Below are 25443 nucleotides of genomic sequence, written 5' to 3' on the forward strand. Positions count from 1 at the left end.
GAAAGTGGGCAAAGTTAGAACCAGGACTATTTATGCTGATTAAAATTGCACAGCTAAAACATTATGTGATCATATATACTTAGGTTTAATTTCCATCTCTTTAGATTGTAATAATCAACAGTATGATTATTTATGCCAAGAATAATTCACACTTCTTCACAAACAGAATATTTTAATATTAGAATGTAGGAATAATCTCAAAGTTAAATATTTTAAGTGTTGGCATTTTGTTGGCTTACAAACTTATTAGTGCCGTGACGTGTACACTTCTGAAAAGACACACATCCTTTATGTAATAAGTGATATTTTTCCACTTACAGAGCTTTGACTTATACAATCCTGTCTCCTTATGACTGATTTAATAATCACTTTCTGGCATATTCTTTCTTCTCGTTTGCCTGATAAAATATAGAATGTATTTATTCATCAAAAGGCCCAGGTCAAATTGTTTCTTAATTCAATGAAACATATGAATATATTTAAAATTGGAAACTGATATAGTTACATAAAATATATTCCTATAATAAGAGATATTTAAAATTTCACTCTTACATAGTTTATTTTGAATATTTTTAACTTCTAAACAGATTTTCTCAACTATTTTCTAGCTTTATACTTACCTCTTTATCTTATTGCTTTAGAATAATTATCATAATCATAAATCAAACACATTCCACAGATGCAGTAATGCTAACAATCTATGTGTGGTATATATGTATTATTATAATTTAATATAATATATACAAAATCAACCATGGTATATAGGTAAATATACGTTCTAATAATGAAGGCATACCTACATATGTAAATCTATCTTAAAACATAATCTGATAGATTAAAAATCACATTATGTTAATGGATATTAATGTAAAGTTATGCACGAATGTAACTGAATTATAATCAACCATGTTGGAATGTATGGATGAGTCTTATACTGGATTTTATGGCTCTGAAATGATCTCATAATTTGTAATGAAAACACTTTTTATCAAGTAATGATATATTTGTGTGCATGATGGATTATCACTTGATAATACACCCAACAATATATATTTCATGGTGTATGATAGTGGATGTATTCCCTGAATCAGAATGCAAAAGAATCAAGGTTCTCATCTCACTCTGTGGCTAATATGCTTTGTCACTTGAGAAAGCACTGACTCATTCCGCTGAGTTTCCTTGTTTGCAAAAGACTGGAATTCAAGCTCCAGTCTTCAAATGAATTTAGCCACAAAATCTTTATTTACACTAAATTCTTGTACGAAATCCCAACATGTAAAATATATAAAAGTTAAGCTATTCTGGTTGAAACAGAGGTGGGTAGCAAAGATCGCCTGAAGCCAAACTGTTTTGTCAAGGTCACCCATGACCTTCAATTGCTACATTCAAAGGTCACATGTCAAGTCTCATTCTACACGACTTCTCAGCTGCATTTGATCCAGTCCATCACTCTCTCCTCCTGGATCCACTTTCCACTCTTGGCTTCCAGAGCACACTCTGGTTTCCCCCCATCTCACTTGTGGCTCCTCCTCAGTCTCCTGTGCTTGCTCTTTCTCCTTTCCCAACCACCCAACTCCCGCATGGCCTGAGGCTCAGTGCTGGTGGCAAATGGCAGGCTGTTCAGTGCTTTATGATGCTTTCATCCAGGGGTTACTTCATTGGCCCTTCTAGTCTCATGTATGTTTAAAAGGATAGAAGAATCAAGAAAGAAACCATCTTTAACATGACGGATAAGGTCCTTATCCTCTTCTTTCTATCACCTTCATCCTATTCTATGGCTACACTTCACCATTTCCTCCATTTTGAACACTCCTCGCTCTTCCTGGCTGCTTCCCAAGGACATTCAATCTCTACTCAAATGGCACCTCATCACAGAGGCATTCTCTAACCTTTCACCTTAAATTAGCAACCTAACTCCCCTTTCTCTCCATCCCTTTAATTGTGCACTGTTGTTCTTTATACCACTCATCACTACCTGACATAAAAGCATATATTTACCATTACTGTTTCTTCCCCTGCTTGATAACATGCACTACGCGTGCACATATTGTTCCATTCTCTGTCACAGTCCCAGTGCCTAAAAGGGTGTCTGGCACATGAAAGGCACTCAAAAAAAAATGTGTTTACATTAATTCATTCAATGAATGAAACTGGGGCAGCATAACTTTATTGTTAGTTGGCTGAATCTGTCTGTGCCAAGAGGCGCTTCCTATTGATTCCTCAGAGACTTTACTGTAACACATTCTGTTTAGCACAGCACCTGTGATAATAATACAACATCCCCAGCCTCTCTGCTGCAGCCTGGTCACCCGAAAGCAAAGACCACAGACAGGGGTTCTCTGAAGCCAAAGCAGAAACTACTTCACAAATCCTTACATGTCAGATGAGAGAAAATGAAGTGGCTTGTTAGCATTCGGCAACTTCAAAGAGCTTGGCAAAATTGAAAGATCCCGGGGCCAAGTGCCAGAAAGGCTGAAATCAGTGTGGTCCACTTTTCTGAACCTTCATTTCCTCCTCCACAGGGGAAACTACACCCGCCTCGCCACCCACCGCCCAGAACTGTGGGGAAGATTAGTTGAGGTGCAGTCTGCAATGGGGTTAACAGAGCATTGACGTGTGGCAGACAGTCAACGGTAGGAATATGGTCAGTTGCATAGTTCTGCCTGTTTGCCCTCAGATAACAGAAATATACTCACTTCTCCAATAACTAACATGGGGTTACAGAATCCAAGGTCTTAATATTGCAATATGAGGTGAGTGTATAGCTCAGTGGTAGAGCACATGCTTAGCACACACGAGGTCCTGGGTTCAATCCCCAGTAACTCCATTAAAAAAAATTAATAAGTAAACCTAATTACCACCCCACAAAATAAAAAATACAAACTACACTACATACATATATATGGGGAGGTACTAGCTCCAACTCGGTTTTACAGTGAAAACTGCAGGAACTTCAAACCAGTACTAGGAAACAGACTGAGAAACCAGAGTAAGTGTTTCTCCTGCAACCCGTTCCCTTTGTGCTAGATGAACGAACGTCTCTCATTGCAATATGATTCTACTCCTATATTGCATACCTACAAGAGTCTAGACTCTTAAGAAAAGCAGGAGGAAAAAGATGCTGAGCATAAAAATATAAACTTCCTTAGATTATGGAGACTAAATTTCACTCCTTGAGTTCTTGATGCAATGACTAATGGATACACATTAGTTTACATTTAATTCAAAGAATACTGAATGGAAAATTGCTTATTTCTAACGAGCAGACATTTAAATTAGTGTGGTATCTAAGAACCCCAGTAATAGAAAATGCATAAGTGGTGCTCTATTACCCACAAAAGTCACAACACCTGATGTTGAACTTTTTGTTTGTTGTGGGTGGGGAAGTATGTGTTGGATTTGACTTTTCACACCTCATGTAAATGAGGACTGTCATTCTAGCCCTGCACTGATGAGAAGACATCATGGGTCAACATCCGCCCTCTCCTAAAACTTTTCCTGGTGACGTTCCAGAATATCGTGAGTGGTTGAGAAGCAGGCTGTGGAGTGCAATCCCATACCTCATAAGAGGTATGACTTGGATGAGCTACCTGGCCTCTCTAAACTGAAAATCAGGATAAATGCAGAACTGATCATTGGAATTTTATGAGAAATAAATAGTGTGTAGAGTTCCTGATTTATAAGCTGTTATCATGTTCAATAGTATATAATTATGTTTCATCAAAATTTAATACATTTTAACATTCTTTTCAGTATGACTAACAGCTCTAAATAGAACTATTCTTATATGTTTTGGGGTTTTAAAATCTTCATGAAAGAAGTACAGAAATCTCCCTTGAGGGGCAGGATAATTTGTATCTAAGAATCCAACCCTACACAATGGCATCATTAACCTGAATCGTGTTGTAACCTTTTCCCTGAAAGCTTCTCTAAACAATTTTAAAATCACTGTCTAGGCCAAGTTTCCTAAAACTTCTATTTTTATCTTGACGTGAATTCATAAACACTTAATAAATAAGTTCATAAATACACAGATGAAAATGGTTTCATGAATACCCTTCTATTCTATTTCAGTCCTTAAAATCATTAAAAAGTACTGTGAAATAAATCTTTAAAATTCAAATACATTTAAAATATATTGGTTGCACATAATTTTATCACGGTAATTATGGGAAGTTTTATATATATGATTTAAATATAATTCATTAAATTGGTATTTTTCAACTGTATTATACCTATCCATAGGTTTGTTCAAATAGGTTTGGAAAATCTCACACTCTTTATATCCTTATGGGAGTCACAGTGCCATTCTTGTCATAACCTACTTTGTGTAGTTCAGCCTGTTCAATGCATTTGACCATTGGGCACTTTTAAACTTAAAACTTATTAAGGTTCTATGCAATACCTTTTAAGAAATGCAGCAATAAAGACATTTCTAATATTTAAGTTAAAATTCATCTAAATTGAAAACACTTACTCATACTCCAAAAGATAAAGACTAAATGACAAATAATCCACCACCTGATATAAAAACATTTAAATAATATATATTATAAAATTTGTTTCTCTCCTCGCACCATAGGAACTAAATTTTATGAGAAAAATCAGAGTCACCACAAGCAATTAAAATGAATCAAATTAATGCATGTGCTCACTTACAGATCTTGCAACAGCCTTCATTATACAGTTTTACAATCCCTTCATTCTAGGAGGAAAGAAGAATAATGTTAAAACTCAGTGTTTATTTATTTTCTCTCAAACTGGAAGTAGAGAACTAACTCATTCTCTCAATATTTTTACTAAACATCAGAAGACTTTATAGGAAAGTGATTAGAATTGAACCACCTCTGTTATGAAATTTTTGTTTTTAAAATTAGGAGCAGATGTTTTGCTTAAAACGTGTTACTTCTTCATTAGCAATATGAAAAGGAGTGCATAAAGATTAACTTACTTAAAAGAACATATTTTAAATACCACACACACAAAAATCTTACCAGATCAAAGTACTCATAGGTACTCTAAATAGAGGCCATTATGTTTTTTAAACTCCTTAAAATAATCTAAACTACTTTTTGAGACTAGACTGAGCTCCTGAATATAATTTAATGTTAAAATGATGTCTCTTTTTTGTTAATATTTTAAAAGTATTTTATTAAAAAAAAATTTTTTTTAGTTGAAGTATAGTCAGTTTACAATGTAGTATCAATTTCTGGTAGACAGCATATTAGTAAAAAATATTCCCCACTTCAGGATGTTTCCTGCCAAAGGCTAAATTAAGAAAACTTCATTGATTATCTTTTGGAATTCTTACAGTAAATTGCTAATTGCTTTTAGTAAGTTGCTAATTGTAATTCAAATAAAAGAATAATTTACTCTATAGAAGTGAATCTGTGAAGTAAGATGATGCTTAAGATTCTTTCAATAGCTGGAATTCTGTTACTTTAGTACAAATTGTACCTCGCTAGCCAGCCAGCTAGCTAACCATCATCACTAAAAGGGCACATCTTGAAAAAAAAAAAAAAATCAATGAAACTGTGCTATTTCTCTACACTTACAGAAAAATATTGGCTCAGACCAGAGAACAAAGCTTACTTTTCATTAGGGATTGTTATCTCCTGAATAATTAAAGCTACAAAGAAACTTTTTAAAACACTGTGTGACTTTCAAAAATCTAGTCTCCCACTGGACTCTTCTCTGAAGGAACAGGGAATTGGAAAAGCAAAACCAAGGCATCAGCAATTCTGGGGCATGTCCTGAGTTTCAGAGTGGTCTGTGCTCAAAGAAGCTAAGACAAATTCCACCTAGGCCAGCAGGCATTAACAAGCGAATGACATCATAAATCTGTTGTGTGTTTAAGAAAGAGAAATTTGACCAAGTTCTGATCCATTAGTTTATTAATTCATATTGAAAGAGAGGCAAAATTGGCTGATCAAAATATTTTCAATAATCCTTTGGTCTGGATCTTAAAAACTCAGAGATGGCATCATGTCCATTCAGGGAAAGTCAAAATTATTTAGAACACCATATATAACTCAAAATGGCAAAGTGAGGAAATATAATAGACCTTCTATGTATACGTGAAAATAAAACATTCACCAAAATAAATTAGCCACAATGTATGTATGTATGACCTTGGAGCACATATTAATGTGTATTTTCTAAATTATATTTAATACTAAATTTTCTCAGCTATAACGAAGTACAAACCATTTTGCATTCAGTCTCATTAAAAGGGGGGCAGACCATACTGTACTTCAGAATCATCGTCCCTTCGTCAGTCTTAACACATTCAAATGTGGTACAATTGTAGTGCCAGATACTCCCCTCCTAAAAGTAAAAGAGAAAGTTACTGTCTGCTTACGAAAATCTGCTTTATTTCTTAAGTAGCACGTTTCCTATCCTGCTGAATCAAAACTCAAGTCAAGGGGAAAAGAGCTTCTTGTGACATAAAATGTCCATCTGGGAATGTCCCCAGACTTGTCTGCAATGAATAAAAATACACATATGTAGTGGGGGGAGCAGGTTATGTTTGGCTTCATATGAGAACTGAGATGTAAATGTGAAATAAGGCAATAGAGAGAAGAGAAGCAAAGGGGTATTTTTTCTACTACAAAATTAATTACCTGATTTGGCCAAATGTCGAAGGTCTTGCTCTCATAATTCCTCACTAATTATAAAACAACAAATCGTATTACATAGTACACCTCCTCTCATGCAGCTTGTTTATTTTTCCTTCTACTCCCTTATCACCAAAAAATTTAAAAATCTTTGGGTGTTCATGATTACTGACTTACAGTTCTAGTTTTCTATACTTTCTGCTTTTTTTAAAACCTATCCCTCTTCTTTTTTTAACAAATTCTAAAACATAGTTACTGTTTATTTCATTCCTGATTTCAGAATTCTTATAATTGTTGATCTATATTTTTATCTTATAACCTGCATTTTAAAATGCTAGTCAAACTCTGACTTGAAGATTCCTTGTGGACCAGTAAAGAATTTTAACAAAGTTTTTTCCCTCTAGATTCTATTTTAATTTGTAAATATCTTCAGGTCTTCTATGAACCTTAGTTGGAAAAGATCTACAAGTCCAGGTCTAAAGAAAGATGAAACAGTCAAATTCAAATATTAATTCTAGTATTCAATTCAAATAGTAATATCTAATTTTTCTGAGATCAAAAATTAGAATTGGATTTTTAGATCACTAAAGCTTATCTTTGAAAGAGGCAAGAGTTAAAAATTTTGATGTGTATTTACCTATATTGCATTATTTGTTGTGTTCTCAAATAATACTCCAAACTTTTAAATCTTTTATTGAATGTCAGGGCAATCACTGTTAATTCTGACTATATGTATCAATAGTTTCTGGACTACTGACACCTATGGAGTTTATGTTGCTTTTTTGTAAAAATTCCCAAGTTAATGTATATTTTCAAGTAGTTTCATTCCTTTTTTATTGCTGACACCTATGTCTCCTCAACATTTTATCAGCTACCTTTTTGCAAGGCTCCTTCTTTAGAAAAATATACTATAAAACAAAAGTATTGCTAGGATTAAACCGGTAAACAAAATCAACAACACTATTTAAATCAATAACACCATTTTGCACATAATTGTAAAACAACAGACTTGGAACAACAAAGTAGCTGTTCATTTTACTTATTCAATAAAATGCATGGGATTGGAGAAATCTGTTTTTCTTTTGGGTATGTGAGTAATCCTGTGTAATTAAAAACACGACAAAGAGACCTCCCTATAATTAAGTTATTAATGGAAAAAACTTAAGGTTAGTAATAACCAATTGGAACTACCTTCAGGTAATATAAATTATAAACAGAATTTCTGACCCTCCTAAATCTGATGACATCACTAAAAACTGTACTAAAATTACATAGTTCACTTCTTCTATTCTAGGAAAGGAAAAGAGTGAGTCAGTCTATAAATCTCCACAGAGTTATTATAAGGGAAGAATTCTGAATAATTTATTGTTTTGCTGGAAAGTATTCATGAATCTTGGGATCTTCTTTTTAAGTTTTTTTAAAAAAATATCTATTCTCATGTTTACCCACTGAAATCTTCAATATCTGAAATAATGAAGTGCTAACATCTTGAGTTTCAGATTTCTATTAAAATGCTTCATTTTAAATGAGTGAATAAAATAATATCATTCTTTTCCTTTGTTCTAATGATTAGAAATCAGCATTTCTCAAAGCCCATTCTCACATCTGGGGAAAAAAGTGAGGCTCTATGACAAAATAACTTCGTGAAACATGCTCCTTTACAAAAGGAATCAGATACTTTAAAATATAACTATGTCTTGTGTATTGTAAGTGTGCTCTGTATGGGCATGTTTGTTGTATGGAGGACTCTGTGTGTGTGTGTGTACGTGCGCGTGTGTGACATTTTTCAGATTTATTTGAACATCTTCTTCAGAAAATAGCAGAGAGCAGCCCTCCAAGGGACATATCTTAGGAACTAAGGAATATATACCTCATGTATAACTGATGTTCCATTTTCCATTTGAAATTTGCAGGATACATTTTTGCAGGTACCACAACAATCATAGTCACTTGGAGATGGAGTGTATACCTGGTGCTGTGTGTAATAAAAATAACAATAATGTGAATTAATCAGCAACAGTACTAATATTTTAATTAGTTAGCTCTGAAAGTGCTTCCCAGTATAACTAGCTGCTCTCTCAGAACACCTGTAAGCATTTCTAAGGTTGAATTTGAGGCACTTCAGATAATAATTGAATTTATAGAGCTGTATTAGAAGTGAAGTAGATGTCAACCTTTACATTTAACAGCCAAGATTCATCAAGCAGGTCTAACAAGCTCAGTTCAAGCAAGCAGTACAGATAATAAGACCCCTGAAGCTCAAGGTTATGCACAGGAAAAGGACACAGCATTATATAGACAGATATATTACACAATAATATATTATTGAAGAACTATTCAAGTGTCTGTTTTTAACTTCGGGAGTATTCATTTGTTCAAATTCTATAGCTGCCATTTTAAGATTAATTAACTCTCACCAGAATGACTTATAAAGAATACTTACAACATCACATTCTTTTGAACAATTCACCATTGTAAAATTCAAAGTGCGGAAGCCTGTATGCTCATCTTTTTCTTCCAGACACTCTACTGTGTAACAGAAGTCCCCTTCCACATACTTTATCATAGATTGGCCAGGACTCAATACTGACACTTCTTGCAATACACACACATCATCCTTTTCTAAGAAAAGAAAATGGTCAACAAAAAGTACTATATTTAATCAATCAATGGAAAATTTAAGTCTATGTTTTTATTGTGATGTGCAATTTTTTCAAAAGCAACAAAGATCTTTACCTTTATGTATTGTTAATAGCTCAAGAATTTACTTAATAATGAATGTAGATTTATTCCTTAACATATACAATAAGAAATTGATCTGTAAATGCTATTTATTGTTTGAGCTTCCTCTAGAGCAGATTTAGAGTAGATTCCAGAATTTTAGCCCAAAGTGATCATCAAGATACTTGCTGTTCTGTCTTCTGGAAACATAACATGACGATTTAGGGGAGTGGATATAGATGGAGGCAAAATCTAGATCAATAGAAGTAAGTCTCTTCCTGATGGGACTGTGAAACATTTCATGTTTTTTAACTGCTATTTTGAGAGAAATTTTTCAATTTTATTGTGTTGCAAAATAAATAGTCATATAAATCATACTTCATGGTGAAGGTAGCTGAAATAATGTACTATCATATCTTTAAAAGTAGCTTAGGGTTGTCTTGGGCTAGAGTAGTGATGAAGGATTCAGCTCGGCAGCTCTTTGTGCCTTGTCAACCCTGAATTTAACTCTTCTCTCATATAAAAATATAAAAGTTTCAAGCTATTGAACAAGAGTTGTATTTTCTATTAACCTACTAATACTTAATATGATGATTTGTTATTTCATAGAAAAGTCAGCTTTATGCATTGCAACGTTAACATCAATAAAAATAAAACAGTGAGCAAAAATCTGACACTTTAAGGTTATCTACTTTTAAATTAAATTATATATACTAACAAGAACCCTACATCAACTTTAAATCCTGTGAAGCCTCTGAAAACAGTCATTTCTGGTCCTATTATCAAATTTCTCACAACATTGAGGAATATTACAAAAGAGAAAGCTGAAAATAGTACCTTTTTGTACTCAAAAACTAGCAAATGGCTTAAAATGTGTAATACATCTCAAAAATTATTTTTAATTTATTAATAGTAAACAACAGATACCAATAATATTCATTATCATTTAAAAGTTTCAAAAAGCATAGTTACCACAGAGATACTGTACACATCCACAGTCACTCTGAAAGTTACGGTCTATTGCAGTAAATTCTCCCTATCAGAAAGATATTATCGTTATTATATGACTTGTCACATGACTTATTATGACCATTATAAAAAAACACACAATATGACATCCAACAAATTTCCTACCCCACAGTCACAAAGGATGTGCATTATAAAGATTAGACAAGCTTTGATTAACCCAGTGGTCATTTAATTAGTAGCCTATGGAAAAAACTCAGAATAAACAAAGTGATCATTGACCACTCAATCTCTCTAAACTTTAATTTCCTTATCTATTAAATGAGTGACGATAGATAAGATGACCCTCATGGTTTGTCCTAACTTTAAAATTAATATTGTTTGATTCTGAGCTTCTAACACACAATTAGAGGTAAGAGAATGCTTGCTAACCCTAGAAACTTCTCTTAATGGAAATGTTCTTGATCTGCTCTACAGAGGTGGTCCAGGACTCTGCTGTCTGCCTTAGAGCAGGGCTGCTATAGCATATAAAACAAGAACAGAACAGTGTGCTACAGTGATTAATGGCACAGACTCAGGAACAGCCCTGCCCTTGTGCCAGCCTTGCTCTGCTCCTCACTGGCTGTGTGATCTAGGGCGGGTTACTTAGCCAGTCTGCTCTTCACTTTCCTCATCTGTAAAATGGAGACAGTGATACTGTCTGCCTCTTAGAATTTGTTGAGAGAAATAAATGAGTCAATGTATGTAAAGAGCTTAAAATAAACTGACCTATGGAAAGTGCAATATAACCTTTAGCTGTTAGTAAATTACAGTCACGACCAATGCTTAAACTTTCCCCGATGGTATAGGGTACTCCCAAGTGTAGCACCAGGCTTAAAGTTTTAAGAGCTGTATTTTAAACATCAACTTTTCCTGGGTGCATTTAATTTTCATAGGACATCAGTAATAAAAACTAATTTGATTCTTGACAGAAAAAACAACTAAAATAAATCCATCATAATACAAAAAAGACACTTTTCCCCATAAGCTATTAATATCGTACTTTTTTGTAGTGCTTTATGAGTTGTAAAGTAGTTTCATAAGCATCAATGCACTTGATGTTTTACAACTTTTGATCATCACACAATTCCAATGGGATTGGAAATAAAATGTGAGCAATACAGAGTTAAAAAACAATAAATCAAATTTTCCCACTGCATCAAACTACTTCAGAAGGTTGGATGAGGAGGTCTCAGGCTGTCACTAACTCTTTTATGTCACTTACCCACCTGTTTTTTAAGTTAGAGCCATGATGCCTACTGTGTCCTCTCAAGCTTTGGCTTAAATCTTCTATTCTTCCTTCTAAAATTGTTTCATTTGAGATCTTATTCACATATTTAGTTATACTTTTATTCTCATAAGTACCTAATTTCACCCAGAGAAAATAACTCCTTGATTGTTCAACTAATACTTAATATAACACCAAATATGATGGTATTTTTTTTAACTCTCAAGCAAGCATCCTTTTCCTTTAAAGTCAGTAGAAAAATTACCTCAAGCTGTTTCCACTTTTTAGCTGTTATGAATAGTGCTGCTATGAACATTCATGCACAAGCTTTTGGGTGGACATATGTTTTCATTTCTTGTGGATATATATACTAGGAGTGGAATTGCTGGGTCATATGGTAACTATATATTTAAACTTTTGAGTAACTATCAAGCTGTTTTTCAAAGCAGCTGTACCATTTGACATTCCCACCAGCAATTTTCAGAAATTGGAGGGTTCCAGTTTCTTAACATCCTTGACAACATGTATTATTATCTGTCTTTTCAGTGAGTGTGAAGTGATATCTCACTGTAGTTCTGATTTTTAACTGATAGCTGATGATGTTAAGGAACTTTTCACATGCTATTAGCCATTGCATACCTTTATTTGGACAAATGTCTAAGTATAGCCATACAATGGACTATTATTTAACAATAAAAAGGAATGAAGTACCTTGAAAACCTTACGCTAAGTAAAAGGAATCACAAAGACCACATATTATATGATTTCATTTATATGAAATATTCACAATAGGAAAATCCACAGAGATAGAAAGTATATTAGTGATTTCCAAGGGCTAGGAAGTTTGGAAAGAAATAAGAAGTGACTGCTAAAAGGCACAGAGTTTCTTTTTTGGAGGGGTGATAAAGTTGTTCTAAAATTGATCGTGTTGATGTTGCACAATTCTATGAACATAAGAAAAACCACTGAATTGTACACTTCAAATGGCTGAATTGTATAGTTTGTGAATCATATTTCAATAAGGTTGTTATTTAAAAAGTAAAACCGCACAGGCCTAACATAGACTCGTTAGATTGAAATGCATTAGTTGTCTGTGAATAAACTAATGTTATTTTTAAAAAGATATCATCTTAGACACTGAAACAAATATTTAGCAATCATTCAGAGTGAGTACTCAGGAGCAATGGGTCAGGTCAATGTCTGTATAGAACCGGGAAATTTAAAACTAAATTGTCTTGCATGGCATTTATGTATATTCAGACAAGACCCTTGGTTTGAGTCCTGAAGATCTCAATCTATCATTTACTCTCTCCAGACCTCAATTTTCTTATTTATTAAATGGCTAAAAATACCTACGTTGTGAAGATTCAATGAGATAACATACAAAACATGTTATGTAAACTATGAAGAACTTGAGAAAAATACAACAGCATAATTCCACTCTTTTCTGTAGGTGTGCGTACATTGCACACACAAAATAATCGAATGAGAGAATTTTTATGAAAGTTCTTTATAAAACTTAAACATTCTATGCAAATCATAGGTGGTAACTCATCAGAGTAGACATTAGATTAAAGCTTTTGAAAACTACAATTTAACTAATTTATTTAACATGCAAAAAGCTGTGCATAATTGATGTATATAACTTGACAAATTTGGAGGTAAGTATGTATCTGTGAAAGCATCACCATGCTATAGACCTATCCATTAACTTATTATTATATTGTGATAAGAACACTTAACATGAGGTCTACGTCTTAGCAAATTTTTAAGTCTACCACGCAGTATTGTTAACTGCAGTCACTTAGCTGTACAACAGCCCTCTAGCACTTGTCCATCCTGCGTAAATGAAACTGTGTACCCTGCTTTTTAAATGACACAGTGCCATCCTAAGAAGGGTTCTGTTGCATACAGTTACATGCTTATACCTCCTCTTCCCCTAAAACAGATGCATTATTTGTGCACTTTTTTAAAGAATCACTGGGAAAACCTTTCAATATTGAGATAATAGATTTTCAACATTGTGTTTTAAGACCAGTGAACTTTTAAGTAGACATAAGACTAGTAGATTCAATCACCATTGGGGAAAAAATAAAGTGTTGCAACTCCTTATCTCAAGTAAAATAAAAATGTTGACTGCTCCCTAATAGCAGAGCAGATTATTTTAATCTACTTCAGTACAACTTAATGAGAACAATTTCATTAACTCAGAAGAATTCAGAAATGACAGCAATAAAGGAACTGGAGAATGAACTGATATAAATTACAGTAAATTTCCATCAAAATATGTTTTCTTACCACTTCACAAGTTGGCATAACAAGGTTTTCACAGCTACATTCTAAAAGGCAAAAATCAACATGTTTATATTGATCAGAATATATTAATGCATTGTAAGAAGACTTTAAAATGGGAAAAGTAGTTACCACAATGCCATGTTGGACAACATTGACCAGAGACATTTTCTTTCACAAGTTTCCTATCTTCTGCACAGTTGAGTAGTGGCGTCGGACAAAGATTTGGCTCACACACTAAATAGAAAAAGTATATGGGTAAAAATTAACTTTTAACTTCACGCAATTGCTAGTTTTCACTAGCTACCATTTAGTTCACCACCATTACTGGTGGAGTACATGAATTTGGATCTCCCCCGAGCTGCCCCTCCTGCCACCCCACTGCAATGTGTTGATCAGGACAGAACAAAGGACTCACAAGCAGATACAACAACAGTAGTAGAACTAGGACATCCTCATTGGGTGAAGAGCCCTGGGAAATGGCAGGGGGCAAGGAGAAAAAGGAAGTAGAGAAGGAATGGAATCACCTGTATATCTGGAAAGTCTAGGATGATGATAAAATCATAGTTAATCTATTTTGGAGAGGTAATGGTATTGTCCAAGAAGTGCTCTTAGATGTATGAAACATTACATACATTTAGTATGTTAGAACTCAACTAAGGTCTTACAGGACAGTACAGCTAAGACACACTGGGCTTTTAAAACATTAGATACATCTAAATATTTTAATTAGTTAAGATATCCTTACCACAGTAATACTGAGGACAACAGAAGTGTGTAGTATTAAGATCCACAGTGAGAAATTCTCCATCAGCACATAGTGGAATAGGTTCAGTGCAAGATTTACAAGCTAAAGGTGAAACGAAAAGGCAGAAGTCACAGCTGAGCTAAAAACAAACTAATTGTCAGTTCATATTCCTGTACACATATAAAGTCAAAACAGAATACATTAAGTTTACCAAAATAGGAAACAAGGAAAATAAAGATTTAATAGAAAACAGATCTCCTTACTTGGTCATAAAAACAACAATACTATCTGAGTGTATTGTTTTATTCCTCCCCAAGCACAGTGACATAGAAGAACCATCTCACCAGAAATGTAGGACACTCAGGAGTAATTTGTTCTTACTAGAATCAAAATACCATGGATTTACTTATTGAAGTTTTCTTAATTCATTACTCTTGATTACTCCAATATATGGATGAACAATACAGTAGGTGCCTGTTCTTCTGAGCTCTTCATCATCCCCTTCCCAACTTTGAGAACAACTCTTAATGAGCTTGAGAAAATGCCCCACACATGCAGTCTTAGAGTAACTCTTAATAAGGGTACCTCATTCTTCCCAGGCCTCTGTGTAGGAAAAACCCACTTTAGATGAATCAGAATCTCTTTGTATAGCACTCGAATCATGAATAGAGGCACCAAAACAGGCAATGGATGTTGCTGACTCAATCATTAGTGACTGCCACCTAGAGCAGTGGGTTTCTCTCTTTTCCAGGGCTTGGCTGTTCTGCTTCGTCTTGATCCTACAAAATCCTGATCCCTCAATCCTCCCAGTAATTGGCTGTGCTTCAGCTAGCCAGAATCAATCACTGGTTGCCACCTGCAGTCAAAGAACCTTAACTGGTACAGAAAGAAGTGCTTTGATCTTCACAGGTACATCTGAAACCTACACTAATCACCAGTCTTTGAAATGATAATTCTTCAATGACATGGAAAAGAGAGAATTATTTATTTTTCAAAGTCCACTTCATCAGACAGAATACACAGCCCCAAATACAGTCACTTCCCAGGCACCTATCATTTCTACCATTCTCTTTCTAGATCATCATGCTCACACAGGGTATGCAGGAGACGAAGTTTTAAAGAGATACTCTGCTTAGCAGAGTCCTTTATTTAGTTGCTTCTTCCAGAAAAGCCAGGGCTAAATTTTTCTCCAAAAAGAACTAGGTGCTTGCCTTATTCAAAAAAAAAAACCTTGATGATATTATCTTGATCATATTTTGACTGACATAGTCTTTGTCAATAGCAGGAAAGAGTACTAAATGTAATAATGTCAAGAATCATTTAAAATGCTGTACTTTCTTTCCTACCATTTTTATTCAGTTGAATTGTATGTAAGCAGAGTGTAGGTTACCATGAGTCCCACAAAATTCACATCAAATAAGAGCTTTTCCCTAGATCCTCCCTCTCCTTCCAAGAAATGATCTCACAGAACACTCACTACAGAGAGGAGAAAAACAGCAAGGCTCTTCCTGTTGAACTTGAATCATGAATTGGTCTTCTCTGCAGCCTGGCATTGAAATATTTGGGCAATTGAATGGGTCACATTCTGCCAAAACACAAAGATATTTGGAAATTTGTATAGGGTGAGATGATAAATAAATGAAATTGTGTTTCAGTTCTCTTTGAATTTACTGATTTCTTAGCTCATTTTAGAAATCTTAATCTTAGCAGAAATATATAGGAAACAGCAGGTTATTTATATATAAAATATATATTTTTTACATATAAAATATAAACACATGTAAATATACATTTTAAATATATACAACCTTCTATTAATCATATATATGTATATATATCCTGCTATAAAATCTTAGCAGAAATATATAGGAATGGCAAATTATTTATATTTAAAATATGTAAATATATCCACTTAAAATACATATTTCCACTAAAATTAAGATCTTTAAAATGAGTCAATTATATACAACATATATTTATATAATATATAAATTTGAAGTTTATATATATACATATTTATAAAGAAATTGCAGGTTTAAAAAACAATATCTTTAGCAAGACAGCTAGGTAGATGATCTTTTATAGTAAATCATTTCCTTGTAGACTCAAAGAATGAGAATCTAATCTGCTATTGTAAATGAACAATGAACCTCATTCTTACTTTTCCTAATTAACTACTCACCGCATTGGTACTGTGGACAGCAAGAGAGAGGGCTATGGCCAACAATCAATTTTTGACTGTTCGTACATGTCGGAATGGTAGTTTCACACAAGGTCATGTCACATCCTGAAAATAAACAGAAACATTAAAAAATTTGTGACCGCAACTAAAATCCTGTGGTTCTAACTCAAAGCAGGGATATGATTCTCACTAGGCATGTTTTTACACTGCAATTAAACCCATTCAGCTCACAGAATTGTCATATGTGAAAAGGCAACAGATTTAAGGTTTATCTATCATTATTGTATTTGACCCTAAACTGTCATAAGTCAAAGATTCCCAGATCCTTTATCTTGTCATGTATTTCTTAATATTATTAATTGATAATAGCCAGGGTTTTTGCATACCTATTTGCAAAATCAATAAAACTATGGTGAGGTAAAATTTGCTTTGAGAAAGTGTATGTGACATTTACAGCAATACTTTCATTGTTACTTCAACCTGTACATTTTTTTTCACACCAAGCATCATGCATGCGCTGCTTTTTCACAAAGAATATCAACATACTTTGTGGCATTAACTGACTGCTAAGGCTTCAGCCTGCATACGTACTGCAAACTTTCTTTGAACAGCAGGTCCACTTATCGATGAAGCCCAGGACAACCTCAGCTTCTCGTTCACAGATGGGCAAGGGCTCTTCATCGCAGTCAGGTTCTATGGGAATAATGCTTCCATTCTCCAAACATTTGTACAGAGCACATTCGTCGATGCACCCATTCCAAATCTCCCCAGCAGTCCGAGGCTGGTCTTCACTATCAGTGCATGCTTAAAAAAATGGACAGTGTTACATCATTTAGAACCTGGGCACTAAAATAAATCAAGCTGTAATGTTGATTTCAGACTGTGACTTGGCCCAGCAACACACATAACATGTCACATTAACTACCCTTTCTCAGGTTCCTCTTTTCATTTGTCAGCTTCTAGCTTACATTTTTCTTTAATAAAAATTAAAACAGATTTTTAAAATTTATTTTTTGGGGAGGGGGAGGTAATTAGGTAGGTAGATATTTATTTATTTGTTTGTTTGTTTGTTTGTTTGTTTATTGATGGAGGTCCTGGAGGTTGAACCTACAACCTCATGCATGCTAAACACATACCTTGCCATTCAGCTAGACCCTGCCCTCAATGAAATTTTTGATGTAGTCCACAGGAAATATTTTCCCCTTCTACAGCGATCTATAAATTTGCATGTCCTCTTCTACAAATAAAATGATTTATTAATTACTTTTTATTCATCTCAAGTCTTGTTAATATGATTTATTTAGCTTGAACAAACTCAGCAACATAAATTTAAATAAGTTTTAAAAAATTAACTGTTAAAACTGAGTTATACTAGAAAACAAAGTAGTTTCTACCTCACATTAACACGTTTGCCTTATCAAAATTTAAAACATTTCAGCTTTAAAATCTAAACATGGAAAGGAGACAATCAAGCAAAATATTCAGTGACTATTAGTTTTATTATGAAAGTTTTACCTAATGATAAATATGGCCCTCTTGTGGTTCTTTTAAGGAATAATAAAGATAAATGTAGTAACCATCATATTCCCAGCCTCCAACAAACTTCTCTTACATTATTCTATTTACTACCAAACCAATCTCATAGGTCCCTAAAAACAAATGTAAGCATGCCTGTGTATTCTCAGTCTTTCACAAACACTTTCTTCAATGGCAAAGACAAATTTGTTTCTGAAACTATACAGGCACTTCACTTCTATTCGCCTTTCCCTTTAATTATTAGCTTTAATTCTGACCCTAACGACGAGCCCTATGATGGATAAAGCACTATACTGCAATTTTCTCAATTTCACACTTCTTTAATTTGCAACCACCATGGAGACAATATGTCAGAATAAAATGGTTTGAAAATGAAAATAGAAATATTCAGTGTTTCCTCCGAGAAAATAATGTTTCCTGACATTTTTTGAGTGCTTATTTTTCTCTAGGCACTGTTGCAAAATTCTTCGTATTATTTTACATATCCCCACGCTAACCTTGTGGGGTAAGTGCTATTATTTTCTTCATTTTGCAGATGCATGACCTCAGGCTTACAGAGGTAAAGCTGAATCATTAATACATGACATAACTGGAGTTCCAGTTCAGTCCACATACTACGCTCTTAATTCTTAACTGGCCGTATTCTTTGCCAGTTATTACAGGCATGAGCAGAGATGAAAACACATCACCACTGAAGCTCCCAATTTTGATAACTTCAACTGAAATCATATTAAAACAGACTACAAACTCATTTCCTTTCCAACACCCAGGTGACCTTTGATCAACCTTTCTCAGCACATCTCTTCAAGATTTAAAAAAGTTTCATTGGTTTATTTGCTGAATCCCTAAGACATCATTTTGTACTTTGCCGCTTACCACATTTTTCCTCTGGAATGCACTGGGCTGAATCTGGCCTGTGAAGAATGGTTCCATTTTTGCACACACAGTCTTCTCTCAAATTCAGACATGAAAAGTGTCCGTAGAACCATCTGTTCAGACATGTTCTTGCTTCACAAGGTCTCACACAGGGTTGATATTCTTTCCCCTCTGGGCAACTCAGAGCTATGAATAATAGAGGACAGAATTTGCTGATGATAAAAGAAATTCTAGTAAAAGGAAGAGATGTCAGTTTTGTTTCTGAAAATGAATTTTGCACATTTTCAGTCTCCTCAAAGTCCATTTTTCATTTATTATGTAACTATAAATCAGAAATAAAGCAATCCATGGGTATTTTTGAGCATCTTCCAGGTTTCCAGCTAGTATTTTATGTGACAGTAGGAAAAGCTCATCTGATTTATATCAAATAAATATGATCAACAGGCAGCCAAATTTAGTTGGCATAAGTATGGAGTCCACTTTTATGAAGTTACTGCTCTGTGCCGTGGGAGGAGATACAATGGTCTATTCAGAATAAGCACAGAAATACATTTTAAATATGCAGTTCAACCAAGTCATTAAAAAATGCTACTTGTTTAGGTTTACTTCTTCACTGTCAAAAAAACCCCACCACTGCTGAGCAGTTTCTAAATGATGTTTCAGAAAATCCTTGTTGATTTTCAGTGATCTTAAAAACTCACACTAGAACTCATAGGCTAAAGGAAGGATTCCAAAATGGCTCTTGCCAGCACCAGTGTTATCGCAGTAGAATGAGCTCCCCAAAAGGGCTGCCACCAGCATCTCCATCTCCTTGGGGAGTCCCACTTGCCTCCTGCTTCTCCAAGATGCTCTCCAAGATCAGCAAGTGGTTCTGACCCAGGGTCCTTTCCAACTACCTCCTTTGCTCTGGGACGTGGAGCATGGGAGTTTTTGTGCATGCCCTGTAACAGCAGAGTCTCTGTTTCCTACTGCCCCCCAGCTCTCCCAAATACAAACTTTGCTGGTTTTCTAAACCAGAAGTTCTGGGAACTCATCTTCCTAGAGCACGACTTTCAGGCTGGAGAGCCTGATGTGGGGCTTAGACCCCTCATTTCTCAGGAAGGACATCTACAACTGTGGTATACCTCCTGTTTGTGGGTTATTAACCTGGGGGTGTGGATCCTGACTACACCACATCTCCGCCCCTCCTACCCATCTTGGTGTTGTTGCTCCTTCTTTATGACTTTAATCGTGGAAAAGCTTTTCTGCTAGTCTTCAGGCCATTCTCATAGATAGTTGCCCTGTAAGTAATTGTAATTTTGGTGTGTCTATTGGAGGAGTCAAGTTTGGAGTCTTCCTACTTCACCTACTTGGCCAACTCCCTTACTTTAAATTTATACCAGGGTAAAAACAGAAGTTGCTTATGTAGGACAGCTGACCTCTAACTATATTCATTTTCATTTTATTCTTAGAAAATTATCTTGTAATGAAAAGAAAAAGAAAAAGAAAAAGAAAAAGAAAAAGAAAAAGAAAGGAGCAAATGCAAAAAAACCTGGAATGTTGGAAAATATTATTTGAAGTGTACTACTTACCGCAGTAATCAGGTGTTCTCCAAGGAATACAAATGTCAAACATGTTGCACAGAGCCACATACGCAGAAAGGGCATCACACTCATAGTTCCAAAAATAGGTATAATTGATCCACATCTTTTCACAAAAGTTCTGTGGTGAAACCTAGAGATACATTGTCCCTTAGAATAAGTTAGGTTGTTTTTTTCTCTGAAGGCCCTAAAATAGACTCAAACCATTTTGAGGATTAAAGATAACAAATTAATACTCATTATGGTTCCTCTTCAGCCTCAGATTTTCAAAGCTTCATAATATTAGATGTCACTTCTGAATTTATCATTTTTAAACACACATTTTTAGATAACTATTGTCTGTACTAAACTCCATAAACCCATCTTATAAAGATGGAAAAGAAACAGAGTATGTGGACCTAGAAAAAAAATCTACATTTTTAGATTTTAGATTACAATCCTCTTTTCTATATACTGAATAAGACCTTTACCTATTACAGAGAAAATTAGAAGCTTATAAAGGTTTCTGTAATGATACATGGCACTGCTCATTAAATGAGGTTATAAATGTTTCCAGAAAAATGTGTATTAATATTGAATGTTGGTCAAATCATTTATATAATTTGACATGGCTCAGTTTAATTAGACTCATTTTTTTTTCCTACAGATTATGATTCATTTTGATCTAGAGATACCTGAAATCTCAATAATTTAACTTGTACTGACATTTACTCCAATTTTTCTCCCTACTCATTTATTCAGCAAACACATTAAGCATCCATATTCAGATGCTAAATTCAGACACAGGTCAAAGTGTCAGGTAAAAATACTATTTTTCATATCCCATCATTTCTTCTCCAAGGTCTGTATCTATAAAAACCAAGATTCTACTTCCTTTTTAGTCTCCTTCATTGAATCTCCTCAGTTTCCAATCATTTTATTTGCATGGAGTACTTGCTGTGATCATCAAGAGCCTCCCACGTTGTCAAATCCAGGGGACACCGTGATATTCTGAACCCTCCTCCACCTCTCAGAGGCCTGTGATGCCATGCATGCTCCCTGTTTCTTAAAACCCTCTCCTTTGACTTTGAAAGTACCACACTCTGGTACCTTTCCTTCTGGTCACTGCTGTCTTTTCTTCCTCCTTCTAGTTCTGATTGTCTGTCTAGACCCCATCCTCAGTGGTCGTGTCTACCTACTATACTGCTCTTACTGGACTCACCCGTTCCCACAGTTTCTACCGCCATCTTGAGCATTTACATCTTTGTGTCAGCTTCTTCACATGTTAAATAGAGTTAATAATAAACCTACTACTACTGGAGATGGCTGTGAGCTAATATAGGGAAAGTGTAAAAAGCAGACTCTGGCACATCATTCATGAGTTACTGCTATTTTTTAAAACTCCACATATTAATAACTACCTCAACCTGATCTCTGGCCTCAACTGGTCTCCTCTGAGATCTACAATATATTTCTAAGTTTTTTTTTTTTCCTGGGTATTTAACTTTGATGTCCCACATGATTTAATTTGTCCAATATGAAAAATTATATCCCTTCTCTACGTAACCCACAATAGCTGATCCTCCTTCCATCCATTCATTTACACATCCTTTCATCATTTATTGAGCACCTAACTACACATCAGGCACCATGTTATGCATAAGGCATATAAAGGTGAATAAAACAGAACTGCTCTCTGCTTTGTGGATCTCATTGTTAAATCCTTTGTGTAGAATCAAGAGGAGTCACCGTGCTAAAATAGATCAGAGGAAAGAAGTATTCTAGCTTAGGGCCCTGACAGCATGAAAGCCCCAAAACCTTGAAATGGTGAAATAGTTGAACGGAGACTAGAATGCCTGGGGCGTACCAGCAAGAAAAGGGCAGCATGAGAGGCAGGCAGAAGAGTAGGCGGGCCAAAGCACGAAGGACCTTGTAAGCCCTAAGAAGTTTAGAATTTGCTCTAAGAGTTAGTGAAAGACACTGAAGGATTTTAGGTAGAGAAATAATACAAGTCTATTTCCATTTATAAAAGATCATCTGCCTGATCTGTGGAGATTCACACATGAGGATGAAGATTAGAAGTGGGAACACCAAGTGACAAGCATTCCCTACTTTTGCCATCAGATTCACCAGGAAGTTCCTAGGGTAAATCTGGGGCCATCACAGACTAAATGGTACCCTGTGTTGCCTCACGATGCCTTGAATAGTCAAGCTGAAAAGTCTCCTGGCTTAACAAACGTTCTAAATTCCCAGTTAAAAATGTAAAAAGACAGATTACCAGATACCAAAATGACTTAAAAAGTATTTACTCTTTTTTTCATTTTTATATGCCTGCATTTTTAAACAAAAACATTTAAAATGTTTTGCCTGCAAATCTCTAGGTAAAACTGAAGCTCCTGAGAGATGTGCCATTTGTATTCCATGACTTCACGTCCTTTGCCTTTTCCCTCAGGGAACTCACAGGGCAGGGTGAGAACTCTGGGGTCTACACTCGGTGGTCCAGCACGGGAGGCCCAGCGCAGTGAACTCCTCGTGCTTTGACAGCGCACTCACTCTCCTTCCCAGACTCTTCCCCTCCAGAAGTCTTGCACTGAACTATTTCAGTGTTGCCCTAACTCGGCCTTTCACAGCAAACTTACTCTTGCACATATTGTTTTCTTTGCTAAGGTTTCCCTCCCTTCCTCCCTTTTTTCTCCTGGCAAACTCATCCTTCTAAATAATCCAAATGTCTAGCATTCTGGGAACTCTTCTCCCAACTTGGGCTCTTACACACCTCCGAATTGTATATCTTGATGAATCTGTTCACAAGCTTGCCTTCCCTCTTGACACTTCGATGGGAAGGAGAGGGTCTTACTCATCTTTGTATCACAGGAGTTTAACACCGTGCCTAGTAGGTGCTTGATGCTGACTAAGTTTCCAACTAATAATTCACGACATGCTGTATTTGTCTGTCCTTTGTCTCTAACAACAGATCTTTCTTTAATGATCCAGATTATTTAAACTATTTACCAGTCGTCACCTAAACGCAGAAAATTCGAGACTAATACAGAACTATTAAATTGAATATGTGACAGTTTCTATTGCAAGTATATACCCAAGAGGCCAGGAATTCATTAAAGCCTCGCTGTCTTGGTTTCTATAACTGGGTTATCAAGTGGCATTGATCTCTTTCTCCTAGAGGCATTTTCTCAGAGGACACAGTCTCATTTTTCTTGAAAGCTTGTAGATATAGTTTGGGGAAAAAAAAAAGGGAAAAAAGAAAATTATCCTTCCTGTTCTGTAGGTCTATAAACAGTAAATGATTTTGAATTCCAAAGCAACTGACAGAAGGTTTGGGGATAAACTATTCTCAGTAGAAGAACATCATGGCAGGAACAAGAATGCGTTGGCTTTTACTCTCAACATGTCTAACGTGACAGTTCTTATTTATGGTTGCTTTCAACTTACTTTATCATGGCATGGGATGAAAACCCTTCTGTTTAATAACTCAATGCAGTCACTGCAGTTGTGCTCAGTACAGTTTCTAACGGGCCGTCTCACTGTGACTTCAAATGATTTCTCAATTTCCCAGCTCTCAATAAATAATTCTATGTCTTCCATATTCGTAATGATTGTGCCATTTTGCATCCTTAGATCATCATCTGGATCTTCATTGCAAATTCCTAAAAAGATGTGTGACATTTAGAAGGAAAAATTTTTTTCTCTTAAACCAATAAAGGCAGCAGAAATAAATCATTTCAATAACTGATTTTAAATGAATAAATTATTTACTGAATAAGGTGCCAACTTTATGTCCTTTGACTTAAATGTTGATGGATTTTTTTTCTAATGAGATAGGAAAGAAACCATGATCCTAGAAGTCAAGATGTGTGAAAAGATCATAGAAGAACAAAGAAGAGATTGATTCTGCTTGTACACTCTTCCACTCTTACCACTATCTTGTAATTTAAGGACTAGTTCTAAAATCTGTCAAGGTATACCCCAGATAGTGGACATTTGGTGATTGCCTCCTAAGCATCCATTCCCCCAGGAAAACCCTGTCTGAGAACATTAAATCCTTTCAGGAACCATGTCTGCCCCATCACCTAGCACATGACAGCACTCAGGGAGAGGCCCCCTGACTGGCATAAGGGTACTCCTTACTCCCTTTCATTAACAACTGTTATAGGTAATCCAGGCATAAATCAGTCGTCAGTTCATGGCAGTAACCTAGACACATAGATTTGCTCAACTTTAGGACAATCATTGTCAAGCTCAGAATTTGACCTGGGAATTCCAGGACATAGATAGTCTCTCTTCCTTGGGATGACATGCCCTACTGGTGGCTATGATGGCATGATCTGCTATTGCCTCTAGCTTCCTTGAGGAAGGCCAAACTGAAGGTAGAGCTTACTATTTTAGGGCAAAGCCAAGGGAAGTACAAAGAAATGGACCTAGAACCCTGGTAATACTTTACTTGAAACCCACCCATACTTTAAGACTTAATTTTTCTTAATTCCTAAGGCTCCCAGTTATTAAAGATATGAGTTATATATTTTTTCAAGTATCAAATGACAACGTGGGACAAGTTGTCAATAGGGACCTTCCATTCTGGTCAACTTGGGTCACACTTCTGTCCACTACAACTCTATCTGCCAGCACTCTGCTTTCCTTTTAACCAGTCACCCCTCTCCCATGGT

General features: G+C 35.2%; 1 protein-coding gene across 3 annotated transcripts in view; it reads right to left on the bottom strand.

Annotated features, from left to right (window-relative positions):
- OTOGL (otogelin like) overlaps window positions 1–25443 on the bottom strand; it is a 194826-nt gene that overhangs the window by 1577 nt on the left and 167806 nt on the right. For all 3 annotated transcript variants that reach the window (XM_074375352.1, XM_074375353.1, XM_045519426.2), the window contains 15 exons: window positions 24212–24426; window positions 20777–20918; window positions 19206–19391; window positions 17385–17597; window positions 16794–16898; window positions 16089–16196; window positions 14612–14713; window positions 13996–14100; window positions 13870–13910; window positions 10311–10374; window positions 9061–9239; window positions 8488–8592; window positions 6208–6327; window positions 4660–4705; window positions 319–398 (listed from right to left, as the gene is read on the bottom strand). In XM_074375352.1, coding sequence (XP_074231453.1) covers window positions 319–398; window positions 4660–4705; window positions 6208–6327; window positions 8488–8592; window positions 9061–9239; window positions 10311–10374; window positions 13870–13910; window positions 13996–14100; window positions 14612–14713; window positions 16089–16196; window positions 16794–16898; window positions 17385–17597; window positions 19206–19391; window positions 20777–20918; window positions 24212–24426 — 1811 coding nt within the window. The remainder of the gene's footprint in view (window positions 1–318; window positions 399–4659; window positions 4706–6207; window positions 6328–8487; window positions 8593–9060; window positions 9240–10310; window positions 10375–13869; window positions 13911–13995; window positions 14101–14611; window positions 14714–16088; window positions 16197–16793; window positions 16899–17384; window positions 17598–19205; window positions 19392–20776; window positions 20919–24211; window positions 24427–25443) is intronic.

The sequence above is a fragment of the Camelus bactrianus genome, chromosome 12 (genome assembly GCF_048773025.1).
Source record: "Camelus bactrianus isolate YW-2024 breed Bactrian camel chromosome 12, ASM4877302v1, whole genome shotgun sequence".
In the NCBI taxonomy this organism is placed as follows: Eukaryota; Metazoa; Chordata; class Mammalia; order Artiodactyla; family Camelidae; genus Camelus; species Camelus bactrianus.